Source organism: Anthonomus grandis, chromosome 4, assembly GCF_022605725.1.
Source record: "Anthonomus grandis grandis chromosome 4, icAntGran1.3, whole genome shotgun sequence".
Lineage (NCBI taxonomy): Eukaryota > Metazoa > Arthropoda > Insecta > Coleoptera > Curculionidae > Anthonomus > Anthonomus grandis.
The window spans coordinates 25,385,474-25,399,894 of NC_065549.1; the positions used below are offsets into that span (position 1 = coordinate 25,385,474).

At 28.9% G+C, this 14,421-nt stretch overlaps 1 protein-coding gene across 2 annotated transcripts; it reads left to right on the forward strand.

Moving 5' to 3' along the window:
• Window positions 1-3,717: 3,717 nt before the first annotated feature.
• LOC126735635 (uncharacterized) lies at window positions 3,718-11,577 on the forward strand. 2 transcript variants are annotated; one of them, XM_050439699.1, is made up of 3 exons: window positions 3,718-4,019; window positions 7,790-7,921; window positions 11,050-11,577. In XM_050439699.1, the coding sequence occupies exons 1-3, from the start codon at window positions 3,953-3,955 to the stop codon at window positions 11,259-11,261; spliced, it is 411 nt and encodes a 136-aa protein (XP_050295656.1). In that variant the 5' UTR covers window positions 3,718-3,952; the 3' UTR covers window positions 11,262-11,577. The 2 variants fall into 2 exon arrangements, with proteins under 2 accessions (XP_050295656.1, XP_050295655.1); XM_050439698.1 differs by having other exon boundaries at window positions 3,722-4,019; window positions 7,643-7,921.
• Window positions 11,578-14,421: the final 2,844 nt, after the last annotated feature.

Below are 14,421 nucleotides of genomic sequence, written 5' to 3' on the forward strand. Positions count from 1 at the left end.
TTGTGATCACATAATTGGACCATTTTTCTTAACGGGAAATTAAAATGGAGATACGTACTTAGACCTTTCGGAGAATGCCATTAACCCAGCATTGATTGAAAATATGGAAAACGACTGAAGAAATGCGATATTTCAGCACTAACTTCTCCTCATTATGCATTACCAGTACGGCAGTTTCTGGATGAAACGTTTTCTGGTAGATGGATTGGGAGAAGTGGTGCTATGGAATGGCCTGCGAGATCACCCGATTTATCTCCTCTTGATTTCTTTTTATGAGGACATGTGAAATCGAAAATTTATACCACCCAACCTGAATCCCTAGAAGAATTACGGAACCGCATCATTCATGAATGCCAACAAATAACACCCGATATTTTTCACAATGTCCGGGAACACTTTAAACAGTTACTGTACTATTGTATGGAGGGAACCGGCGGACATTTTCAATATTTAATAAGATGCGTAAGTACTAATCAATAAAATTAAATTAGATTTTTCTGGAACCCGTACCTCAAATTTAAAAAACAAAGCGCTATTGTAAAGAATTGAATGCCCTTTTAAAAGATGTATCACAACACACCCTTTCCCATTTAGGAAATAAGGGTGAATGTCGCCTCCGCTAAGAGGTTGAAGGTGTGGAGTAAAAATTTAAACTTTAAAAAAAATCGTTTTTCTAAAATCTATAATCGACGGGTGCGACCGTTTTTGTAAATCAAGAAGCTCTAAAAACCTGTGCTAAAAGTATTAAACAATGGTATAGCTTCTAAATCTTTGATAAGCTGTCATACTGCGAGTGAAATTAGCAATTCAAACTTGGCAGTTGTAGCTAAAATAAAAAGACCTTTAAAATAAGCTTCATCACTTGACCCCTACTCCTATTTAGGATTTGAGGGTGGTTGCCAGCCACGCCAAGGGGTTGAAAGTATTAGGAAAAATTTTATTCCTAAAATAAAAAATCGACGAGTCCGAGCATTTTTTATTTTTTTTTTTAAAAAGGGTCCCAAATATTGCTGGACTGTTTTCGATAGGTGATCCTATATATTATACGCATATCAAGTACCGTCGCATCGTGGCGTTATTGACTTTTAAAAGAAATTTTTGCTTTGAAAACTGTTTGAGGCTTTAATGTGTCTAATTAAGCACCATCATTTTGACAGAATTAATATGTAATAATGTATTTCAATCAAAGCCTATACTATAAAAATATTGCAAAATTTACATGTAGCAAAAAGTCACGGTTTTGATAATGCAGGATGTGGTATTATCATATTTTTTCTTATTTGGGTTACTCGACTATCACTGCTTAGCTCTGTATGTCTTTTTGAATAATATACCCCTCAATAACTGAAAAACTGAATTTTCCTAGAAAAAATGCAAATCGTAAATAACTTACATTTTTTAGGCCTCATTAAAAATTACAGATTCATTTATCTCGCACCCGCGGTTGCTCTGATCAACTTGACAAAAGTATAACTTTTTTGAGTAATATTTATTGAAAAGCAAAGATTTTCATGAAAAACTCATATACGCTGAGGCACAAAAAGTTGAATACGTTTTTATCATCTTCGAGTGTCCCTGATAGCGTCCTCCAGGATGTACACAAAATATTACCACTGAATTCGCATTTCTCGTCGCCAAAAACCTCCAACTACCAAATGACTATGAAGGACTTATTAAAAAATATTGAAAATAAAATTCAAACTTTAACGCTCTGTATTTTGGTTAGTTTCGATATAGAAGAATTAGGTCAAATCGTAATATTTTTTGAGCAAAGAATATACCGTTGCACTGTATCCACTAACTGGGATACCTGGAATATTCATAAAGATAGGACAATATATGCTTACCACTTTAACAAATACAAATTACACTTCGTTACATTACTTTTTACTAATTATTTGATCAGCTACACCATAATGGAGAATTTCTGTTAATTAAAAAAAGTTTTTTAATGTCCGCTACTGGCTACAATAGCAACAAAGAAAATTAAATGTGGAGTTAACAGTTGCCAATTTTAACGCAAGGTTCAAGGCACTCCAGTGAGAGTTGGTGGCATTGGTATGAACTACTAAATCATATCACAAATTTTTTCTTTATGACTTTAAAACTTAATAAAGCATTCTTCTCTTTACCTTGTTTTACCTTTTCTACTTTCTATATATGAACTGTCCCCATCCCGAAGAATTTACCCGTTTATCTTGTATAATATTTATGTTTTGTAAAATTTCCCTTTTTTTTAAATTTTAGGTGTTTAAGATCTGGGGATATTATTGAAAATTTTATTAATCATTATTTCAAAAGCCTTATTAATTATTGTTATTTATGAAATATTTCTGGTATAAGACACCTTAATTATGTTTCCAGTATCCTCAGCATTTGTTCCTGAGATGCTTTATTAGGGTAGTTCCTACTTAAGACACCCTATATGACTTCCTTTAATCATGAAACTACCACATTAAACAAATATGTTAATATACCGTGTATTAAAAAGATCCCGTACCCTCTTAATAATTGGTGAACGCGCCAACGAACGAAATAAAAATGATAGATTTCTTTCAAATCTACATTATAGGAAGATAGCTTTGCCTATACAGAAGGCATCATAGTAGAGACCAAAGTTACAAGTATATTTTTTATGCATTTTTCGATTATACGCAAAATTTTAACACAACTCTTCATGAAACATATGTTATACTTTACTCCACTAGCTTAAAAGATGAGATAGATTTAAAGTACTTTATCAATAAAAATGTTATTAGTTACTTTTTAAATGTTTTTACCTGTTGAGGTAATTTCATGTAAGCGATGATCAAAAAAGTCTAGAAATACTACAACATTTTATTGAAGACAGAATTCACTCTATAAGAATAATTTAAGGATGATTTTGACCGCCGCTTAGAATTTTGTGATATCATGAGGCAAAAATGTGAAGAAAATCGATTTTTAAAAAACAATGTTTTTTCTAATGAATGGACATTTATGCTGAGTGGCACAGTGAATCGACGTAATTGCAGATATTGGTCAGATGAAAATTCGCACTGAATGCGTAAAACATATACCCAGTATCCTGAAAAGGAAATTCTTTGGGTAGCTATATTTGGTTATAGGATAATAGGTTAATTTTTTATTGAGGATAATCAGATAGTACCAGATATAAGAAGACGTGCTTATGATAATTTTTATCAAATATAGTTTCAACAAAATGGCGCCTCTCTTCATTTTGGAGTTGATCTAAGAAGATTCTTAGACATGAATTTTTAAAATCGTTGAATTGGCAGAAAAGATGAAATTGAATGACCAGCAAGAAGCCCTGATCTCACAACCCTAGACTATTTTCTCTGGGGGGCATTTAAAGTATAAAGTTTATACGACAGAGCGGCAATAATTAACGTATTACAAGCCAGAATTTTTTGAAGCATTATATGTTTTAATCTGTATAAGTTAGGTATAGCATATGTTATGTAAAATATTTTCGTAAAATCGGAAATTGCATAAAAAATATACCATTCCATTTAAAAAAAGAGGACCGGGACTTTTATAACACACGGTATATTTTATAATTTCCTTTAATAATAATTTGCCGTCATAATTTTAAAATAGCAACCAACAAAATGTTTCCTTTTATTATCAATGATTAACATGATCAAGTTACCGTGAAAAGCTTGTTGGTATGACGTTTCCCTTATCTCTCGCGTATCATCACAAAAAAAAGATAAAACGACCTGACTGTGTTATTATGAAACGAACACAGGATGAAAATGTAATAATTTGAGCGGAACTAATACCTGAATAGGAACTCGGATGTGCACCTTTGTCACACAGTAATACAATAATAGGGAAAGTAATGTTAAAGTTGGTATAGCAGAACCAAACCAGAGTGAACGCTTGTCTGTAGTAAAATTATCGCAAGAAAATCCAGTATTGTGTGAAGAAGTGTTATTAAGGTGGAGTTATGAGTGATCAGGAGAGTTTGATAACCATAAACGATTTACCAATGAGCTTCACTGTTAAATATTTAGGTAAGTAGTGATAATGTTTAAATTATACCTTATTTAAATAAATATAAATAAAGTTGTAATGCATCAAGTATAATCTATTTAATCTTATTATTTTTAATAAAATTAAGTTTATTTATTGGCAATTGATCTAATAAAAATTCAAAAGACATAATATAAATATGTATTTAAAAACTATGTAGAACTGTCTAATTATTAATAGTGTCTAATAAAAATGCTTCTATTTTTTATAAGTGAGCTAACTTTAATTAATAAACGGTTGTGTCCATTTTATTCATTTTGTTAGTACTTTTTCCAATAGAAACGGGCTATTATATTTAAATAATTTATTAAGTCAAACATTTTTTATAACCATAATGTAATGCTGCAGTTTCAAGATCCAGATTGCTAAACTTTTCCCAATTTATTTTCTTAAAAATTTTAAAAGCCATGCCGACTTTATTCATATTTGTGAGTACTCTGTATGGTAGATATGGGCTTTTATATTTAATAAATTATTAAGACCGGCATCGCGTGGAAGACTTCCTAATCTATATTTGGTGTACAAGAGAAATGCCGTATTAATCAATTTAAAAAATCATCTTTTTTGTCTCTAGAATTTTTTTGTTTATTGCTATATTTAAAAAAAAATTAAAAGAAATCTCAACAATGAGCAAACTAAAATGTGTAACTTTTGGATGTATAAAACATTTAGCTTTAGCTGGTTATAGTTTTTGATATATGCGCCGTGTTGACTGTCGTCATTTGTTTTTTGTTTAGTTTGAGTTGCCTTTTTATTATGACTGACACTTGAACACCTGCAAATTATGCATATTTCTTACCGTGGCATTTTTAAAAGTCATACAAAAAACTAAGTTACATTTCTTCATGGCCGCTTTTTCCACCCAATATGAAAGTGGTTTGAAATTAATGTTAGGACGTATTGTCTTTTGACGAACATCACCAAATTTTTTTTCTTTTATGAGCGCTATATTTGATTATAGATTTACTCGTAAATCGTTCTCTAAATTAACTTTTCAGCGATGTATTACACTAAGAATATTGAAAAATTTAACTTCTTGAAGCTTCTGTAAGATTTTGGTTTAAAAATAAAAAATAGAAATAGATATATGTTATTTTAAGCGCAAAAGTAATCTTCAAAGCAAAAAAAAAACATTTTTAATCCTAAAACAGCTTTTAAAAAAAATTGAAATAGTAACACCGCAGGCAAAAGCTGATGTCATCTAGTTAAATGTCATCTTGACAAACGGCTTTTAGTCTATATTCGGCATTTGTGCAGTTCTGAGTTTTTTCTTTAGTTTTTGGTTAAGAAAGGAGAAAGGTTGATACATTTCAGTGTTTTTGTGAACTGTTACGATAGTAAAATTTTTTGTAACGTTAAAACGTTTGTACCGCATCATGAGAAAAAGGTGATTTAGTCCGATTTTTTCACACGTAAATACCGATATTATTATAGCATCATGTCAAGAAACAACCGTCGTCATAAACGTAGAATAATAAAAACTTATTAGAAAGAAAGAAATCTATAATAATTATAAAATATTTAATTTTCATAAGAATGCTTTTTATTAGATAAATACCTTTACTCTAATAAAGTACGTCAAAAAAAAAACGCATAAAGATTTCATAAACGGTAATATTGTTTATAATTTAAAGCATAATCTATTATTAATAAATATTTATCATGTAAATATTTTTTGACGACGTCACTGGGAAAGATTACTTGTGTCGGTTGAATTAACAATGCGATCGAGCGGCATTGCGATGTATTGCTTTTTCCTTTAACATAGGGACGTTATCTACATTTATTTAACTTTAAATGTTGATTTCTTTATAGAGTATCTTATCATGTTTTTTTAAGAAAAAAAATGCTTCATATTTTATTAAAGAGGAATAATATTAGTTTGCGCCTATCAAAATAAGTGACAAATTTTTATGATATTATAAAGTGAGTTTTTTTTGCCATTTCTATATTGCAAGCAAATAGACAGCACAAAGTTCCATGGCACTGCTAATTCTAGCCTTTCAATGTTCTAAGTATATAATGATAATAATAAGAGAAAATGTAGCTCTGTGTACCAATCAGCCTATATTTTGGTGACGAATCTCGACCATTTTGCTGGTGTTTATGATACCGCAAATTGTACTTTACTTGAAACTCTAATACTTTCTAAACCTACCATTTTCCTTTATAAGGTTAATATCTCTGAAGGCATCTGCCATTTAGAAAATTTATTATAATTAGGTTAACGATAAGTTACCTAGCTATTTTTTAAATCCTGCTCATTTACCATTTCCAAATCTTTGCATATTCTATTACATAATAGAGTATGCTTTAAATATAAGTAATTTTATCGTTTATGAACTATTTAGATGTTTTTTAATGCACTTCGTTAGAGTAAAGATACCTACCTAATATAAAGCATTTTTATGTAAATTAAATATTTAATATATATCTTAATAATTTATGTTTCAAGATACAAATTTTAAACATTTTGCATAATTTTATTTCCTTAAAAAATATCAGTTTTACATCACTTATTTTATAACACATCAGATAATATATACAGGGCGCTGTCTTCTTGAAAAAGACAGTATTGCTATATTGGAAACTAATTTACTTAATGTCTTTATTAGTGCATAATAAATATAAATCAGTGTACATAGTATTGCTCTATTTTTCTGCCAACACATTAAAAATTGTTAAATAATTTCAAAAACTATTTAGATTTAAAAATATATTTTTATTTCAATTATACACTGTGAATGTGTGCGTTTCACACACACATTCACATCTTTTTAGGCAAGTTTTTATTTAGGCAATTTTCTAAGCTCCCGAATTCGACGTTTATGATGACAGTATCAGTATTTACGGTCTAACCGGTCTAAATTCTTAACCTTTATGGTCTACATTTACCTTACTTTATCTCTTATAAAACAGGTAATAATCTACTAAAAACAAGATACATGTAAGAGATACATGTTAGGTACACAAATAATTGTCTACTGGGCAGTAAAAATTTTTAAGAGTTGTAAAATCATATGAGCCAAGTTTTTAATTGTAAAGATTTTTTAATCCAGTAGTTGCATGTGAGTTATCCGTATTGCTGGATTGTTTGCTACTCACATTTATTTAATACTCACTAGAATTTCTTCTTTTTGCTAAACATGCATTTAGGTAATTACTGCTGTGCTTAGAAGGAAATCTGTTTGTTTTACCCTACGTTAATGTTATGTTTGCCATTTTTTAAAATCTCTAAATATTTTAAATAGTTAATATATAAAATTTTATTTATGGATTTTTTTTATTCTGATATTGAAAATAACTGCCCTTCTATTTAATAAAGATGACCGATATACATTTTTTACTTAAGTGACCTAGCAAAAAAAGGGGAGAATAATAAAATTGTTAACATGTCCGCCCTAGTTGTAAAACGATACAGTCTCTCTGTAAACGATACACTCATCATCGATTAGACCTATGATTATATAACTATTCGGTTAAAATCTGTAATTATATTTTTTGATAATAGCATGAATTGAATTCAACATTTTAATAGACATGTAATACTGTAGCACTTATTTAATAAACTAATTAATTAAGTTTGTTTTTTCAACTACTTTAGGAAGTCATGAAGCGAAAGGGCTATGGGGCATTAAATACACCAGAAGGCCAGTAGATATTTTAATATCTTTAACAAAAAACAATCCTAGTGCATATAATTTACCCTTAGTTAATGCGCAAGTTTCAGAGGAAGGCTTTTCAATTACAGAAATAACTAAGGAAGGAATTCAGGGAGAAGTCAATAAGTTTCCAGTTGAAATAATCTCATATGGAGTGCAAGACTTAGTTTATACTAGAGTATTCAGTATTATTACTGTTCAGGATCAAAGTCTAAAGTGTGGTAAGTACTAAGTATGGTTTTACCATTTCTTTTATTATCAAAGGTCCCTTGGCGAAGCCTTTCAGTAGCATCTTTGACAAATAAATCGCAAAATAGAATATTGGCGAAGACAACTATATCTTACTCTTCATTATCATATAAAGTACAAGATTTAGTTTATATTAGATGGAATATTCAGTTTTTTTTTTTTTCATGGTGGACTGGAACATTGGTGTATATACTTGAAAATAAACGGGTTTTACTATTTACCAAACCAAAATAAAGTAGATACTTTAGATAGATAGGTCAAACTTTGGCTGCGTTAGAAGAAGCACTTACAAACGAGTGGCAGCAAAAAGCGCAAGATAATAATAATAATAATAATAATAATAGTAATAATAATAATAATAATAATAATAATAATAATATTAATAATAAAAATAATAATAAAGGTCTTTTTATTTAGAAAAAATACAATTACAAAGTTATTAGTTTAAAGGCAAGATTGAGTGCACAAGAGCACGTTCACTATAGCATGGGTGTGTAAACATAATTTTTTTTTTTTTTAATTTAATTTATTTATTATATTGACTTCAGTCTATTGATCCTACGGTGCAAAGGTATGAAATTCCTTCTTAATTCTACTTGTGTGTTTAAGCATTTGTCATTACTTCTCATCTCTTTATTAATTTCGATGTCCTTCAAAAAATCCGATCTCATAAAATTTTTACTAGAAACTTAAATTATAATAAAAATAACTTAATAATTTTGAATCCTTATCAGAGTCAAATTTATGCTTTGCTGTTTTTAAATGATGCCCAAAGGGCGACTTATTCGGGTTTTTTTTAATATTCCTTAATGCGAGTGTTCAGAGGTCTGCAAGTCCTTCCTATATAGGAAGTTTCACACTTTGAACAATTTAATTTATATACACCGCTTTTTTGAAGTTTACTAACTTTGTCTTTTGAGTTTACTAGAGCCTTACTAATATTGTTTGTGATTTTATAGGAAACTTGGATATTAGGGACATGTTCTTTAAATATATTATGAGAGATGCTGTTTGTTAGATTATTAATAAAGGGTTTACAAATATATTTGGAATTTTCATTTAAAGTTGGGACTACAAGATTTTTAAGCTTTTTAGTTTTAATTTTGTTTATTTTTTTCCAATTAAATCTGGATTGTAACCATTATTGCTAGCAATTTGTTTAATTGTATTAATCTCTGTCAAGAAACCGTTTGGGGAAAAAGGTACATTAAGTAACCTGTGTATGTGAGAGTTAAAAATTGTCATTTTGTGTTGGAATGGGTAGTTGGAACAAAAGTGAATTGCATGATCAATTGTGTGGGTTTTCTATATATACTAAAACTTAATTCATTTTGTGTTTTGATTTGATTGTGAGGTCTAGAAAATTTAAAGAATTGTTGTTTTTCTGTTCAAGTATGAATTTGATGTTAGGATGTATCTGGTTGATTTTATAAAGTAGGTTGTTAGATGCATTTGCGTCTCCATCTATTAGAAGATAACAATCATCAACATATCTTTTGTAAAATTTAATTTCTGGTTTATTAATAATGTGGATGCATTCTAAGTTGTCCATAAGTAAATCTGCTAAAAACAGCGAGTTGTTTAACTCCCAATGGCAAGACCTTTAGGTTGTTGGTAATATTTTTTATTAAAAACAAAAAAATCCTGAGAATGTAATACATTTTAAACCTGGGTAACTTTGCCCTCTGATATAGAATTCGACCTAAGAATGTTACCTACCAGTATAACCGTTTCACTTTTTGATATTGAAGTGAAGAGGTTACATACATAAAACGAAATCATTTTGTAACTAGGTGCGATTAAAATATCCTTAGGAACACGATAGAACTGACCACGGGTAAAATTAGTAAACTTCAAAAAAGCGGTGTATATTAATTAAACTGTTCAGAGTGTGAAACTTATACAGGAAGGACTTACTGGCCTTTGAACACTCGCATTGAGGAACATTTAAGAAACCCGAATAAGTCGCCCTTTGGGCATCATTTAAAAATATAAAGGCATAAATTTGACCCACATAAGGATTTAAAATTATTAATTAATGTTTCTATAATCTTATAGTAGAAATTTTATGAGGTTGGATTTCTTGGAGGACATCCAAATAAATAAACAGAAACGAAATAATGACAAATGCTTAAAAACACAAGAAGAATTAGGAAGGAATTTGATAACTTTACATAGTTGGCTCAACAGACTGAAGTCAATATAATAAATAAATTAAATAAAAAAAAATTAAAAAATTAAATTTATGTTATACACATATGCTATAGTCGGTTTGCAAAGTAATCAAACTGTAGAAGACCACCTTATAATAAGGAAAAACAAAAAAAAATACCAACAAAATATAATAACATTGTTATCAGTATAAGATAGAAATAGTTGAGAGGATTAAATGTAAATATGTATGTAAGGTAACTTATTTTATTTCATTTTATTTTATAATACGATCTCGTGTCTATATGTTGTTTGAGAAAAATATTTTAAAATTGTGGCGCTCAGTTTTATGTCATGTTACGTATTGATAAATATACAGCCTCTTTAAAAGAGTTTCTTGTAAATGTTTGAAACGCAAGTTATTTTTTTTAGGAAAATGAAAATAAATGTTTTTAATTAGATCCCTTTTAGGTAGCACTGACGATGGCTTAGCAGCCGAAAGCGCTTTGCTATAAGATTTTTTTTTAAATATACATGTTATACAAACATCCATTTTTTCATTCTGTTTTTCGTTCACAATATATGGCTATTTCAAGTTTTTAAATTGTCATCCTGTATGTGATAAGAATCCGTCACAAGAATAAAACGATACGGCACCTAAGAGATTTTATTTTCACTTTAAATCGTAAAAGAGGCGTTGAACTTATATTTACCGAAAGAAAAATTTCGTTTTATAACTGTATTAAGATATCTACCCTTTGTCACCTGTGATAACTGACTAAGGAACATCCACCTCTTTATAAAAATATTGCTACCTGTATCTATGTATTCCGTAAACTCAAACATTGTAAAGTTTTTTATACGAGTATAGTAATTTCTTACTAAAAATAAAAATAAGAAGATATAAAAAAATAGTGTAATTTTAAGTACAAATGATATTTCTTTTTAGCTACCCCATTTATGTGTCACAGTTTTGTTTGTGACTCTCGAGATCAAGCTAGACGGTTAACCTATGCTTTGGCAGCAGTATTTCAGGATTACGGCAGAAAGATTAAAGAAGAGGCAAAAGCAACGGGAATGCCAATTAAACGTCTTACTATTGACTTAAGAACACCGGAAGAGCAAGCCGAAGGTCTTGATGAAAAAGAAACTGATGCCTAAAATCATCTAATGTTATTACTATTTACACAATAACTAATTCATATTTTCCGATATTTTTTGGCTGTGAATATATAAATACACTAATACACGAAAATATTTTATAATAATCTTTTTAGATCCATTAGGATATTAGACAGACATTTTAATGTCAGGCCTTATAGACGAGGATCTGAAATTATCATATCGGACATCTATCATATTAGACGGATGTTCTTTGAAATTAGTGTCACGGACAGCAACAAATATTTTACATGTTTAGAGAAATACTGTGTATCAATATGTTTTTTTGAGTGGTTTAATTACAAAGTAGTAGCTATTTAGGTATTTTTATTTGCAGTAGGATCAACATATGTATAAAAAACTACAACCTTTAGTTATTTATTAGGACAATATCTATTTTAAATTTTTATATGTTGTAAAGGTTTTTGCAACTTTCTATATAAATGATTATATACACAATTTTGTTGTTTATATTTTATAACATGCTAGTCTTTTTTGTTGCTTCTAGATAATGATTTTTATTAACGAAATATATTTAACTATAACTAACTAATCAGGTTTAGTAATTTAATTTTTTTTATTTCAAATATGTGTTAGTGTGGTGTCTCAAATTTAAGAGGTGATAAATTTGGTGGCTCTTGGACCTTAGTTGACAAAACTGCTATAACACGAAATTTTTTAGATTTTTTTGTACAGAAATTATTGAAAATGAAATACTTTTTCTTTGTCTTTTTATTTTAAGGATGCATAACCATGAAATTTTTCTTCCAAAAATATATGGATGGTACTTGCCGATACGTATTTGTGCTTATTGACTATTTCGAGGCAATATAATCAGAAACCAAAGAAAAATAAAAAAATTTCTCGATTAACCTGTTTTTTTTTTAATGTTTTTTTAAAATATATTAGCCGGAGTCAGCTACTGATCTCATAGGTACAACATCATAAATCCCTCTGAATCCTGGCTGAACTTTGCACGGGTGTCTATTTATTTCAGTGGAAAGAAGCATGAAGATTTGATACTCAGAATTGTTATATTTAGTCATTTTCAGGTTTCATTCTAGTACAGCGTTAAATTTTTAGACTATTATATATTTGTTATGTAGGTTTATCTACCTATATTGAAGTAGCAATTAGGTTTTTATATTTTCATAATTTTTTTATATCGGATGAGTCTGTATGTTAAATAATTTGAAGAAAAAAAATATTAGTACTTTCATTATTTTAATGTGCTATTTGATATTAAATATACTTATAAATATAATAACTATAATATTCAGAAATCAATTATGAGAAGCGTCAACAAGTAATTTTTATTTAAAATTTATTTACCATGAAATTTTTAAATTATAAAAAAATTAATATTATTATGAATATATACAGGGTGTTTCATTAATATATTAAAAAAATCAGAAGGAGTTTCCTTGCTTAAAAATAATAAAACAAGTCTCTATAAACCTATGTCCGCAAATACTTAATTTCTAAGATATAGGCTGTTAAAATTTTAATTTTTTTTTGTTTTTTCTTAATAATTTTGTTAGTTATGCAGATATTTGAACGAAAATTAGCATCTGAAGTTTTTTTGATATAGTAAATTCAAATTTAATATTACGAGAATTCTCACTTGTAGAGTGCGCTACGTGTTCGAGGAAATGACGATAAACTTCTTTAGTAAGCCTCAATGGCAAAAAGAATAGGCCTATCAAATGGTCCGCAACAATTCCAACCAATACGTTAAGAGAAAATTGATGTTGATGGCGGCCTTCTAAAATTGCATAAGGATTCTCATCCACCTATAGGTGATTATTGTCAAAGTTTCTTATGGCTTCTCTGGAAACATTTGCTTCATCCGTGAATAATATTTGTCTTAAAAACTAGGGGTTTTTTCAAATTTTTTGTTGCATTCAACGGAAAAAATTTAGTCTTAATGAAAAATCAGTCGGTAATAGTGCTTGTACCCGCTGGATATGATAAGGGTATAAAAAATTATTCTTTAAAATTCTGAAAACCGTAGAAGGACTTACATTTAAGTTTAAAGCAATCTTTATAGTGCTTGTTGCAGGATTTTCCTCAAATTTGTGTAGTTGCTGCTGTGTGCGGTCTCATGTTACCAACAGTTTATTGTTGAAAATCATGAAGACGCCTGGCTGCTAATAAACTGCCGTTGGCAGTTTTGTGTAAACACTATTTGTGTAAACCATCGCAAAAAATTAATAATTTAAAAATTATTAAACCCGTTGGATATAGTAGATAAATGGGTATTAAATGTATGTATGTTACAGGCCTTTTTGATAGATATTTTTTTTAGTATTTCTGTTGCGTTTAGGAATTTGTTATACACAATATTCTTTTTACATTTATTATTTAAATTTTTAAAAGGAATTTCACACAACCTAAAAAGAATAATTATTGTGACTTTTAAAATGTAATGCATTTATTATGTTAAGTCTAAATATCTCGAAAACAGTGGCTTGTAACGACTTCGACCAGGATACCTTTATTCCGTAAAAATAATAGATAAATCTACTTTTTTACTTAAAAAATAATTTAGGAAACCATAAAAAAGAATAAAACACTTTTAAAGTATAAAAAACCGTGTATGTAGCGCCCTCTACAAGTGCGATTCCTGGTAACATTACATTTGAATTTACCATAGCAAAAACCCGCAGATGCCAATTTTCGTTTAAATATCTGCATAACTATCAAAATTATTAGGAAAAAACAAAAATAAAAACTGTAACACCCTGTATTTTAGAAATGAAACATTTGCGAACATAAGTAAATAAAGACTTTTTTTATTATTTTTAATCAGGGAAACTGGGATCTTAATAAAACACCTTGTATATTAGATTTTTAAAAAGTATTATTTTATATTTCAAAATCAAACTGCTTTTTTTTTGTAAAATATAGGTGATGAAATATCTGATTAATATTAGTTTTAAAATACTTTATACTTTATATGACTACTTTATATGCCGTGAGTATTCTACCCTAGTATCAATATAGGAAATTCAAATCAAACCATTATCCACTTCAGTAGATCACATATAGATCTAGTGCGGAATGGTACAAATGACGCAAGTAAACAACAAAACGGTTCTCTACATACACAAGACAAGATGTTCCACATTCGATCTTCTTCTTGGTTCGTATAAATACT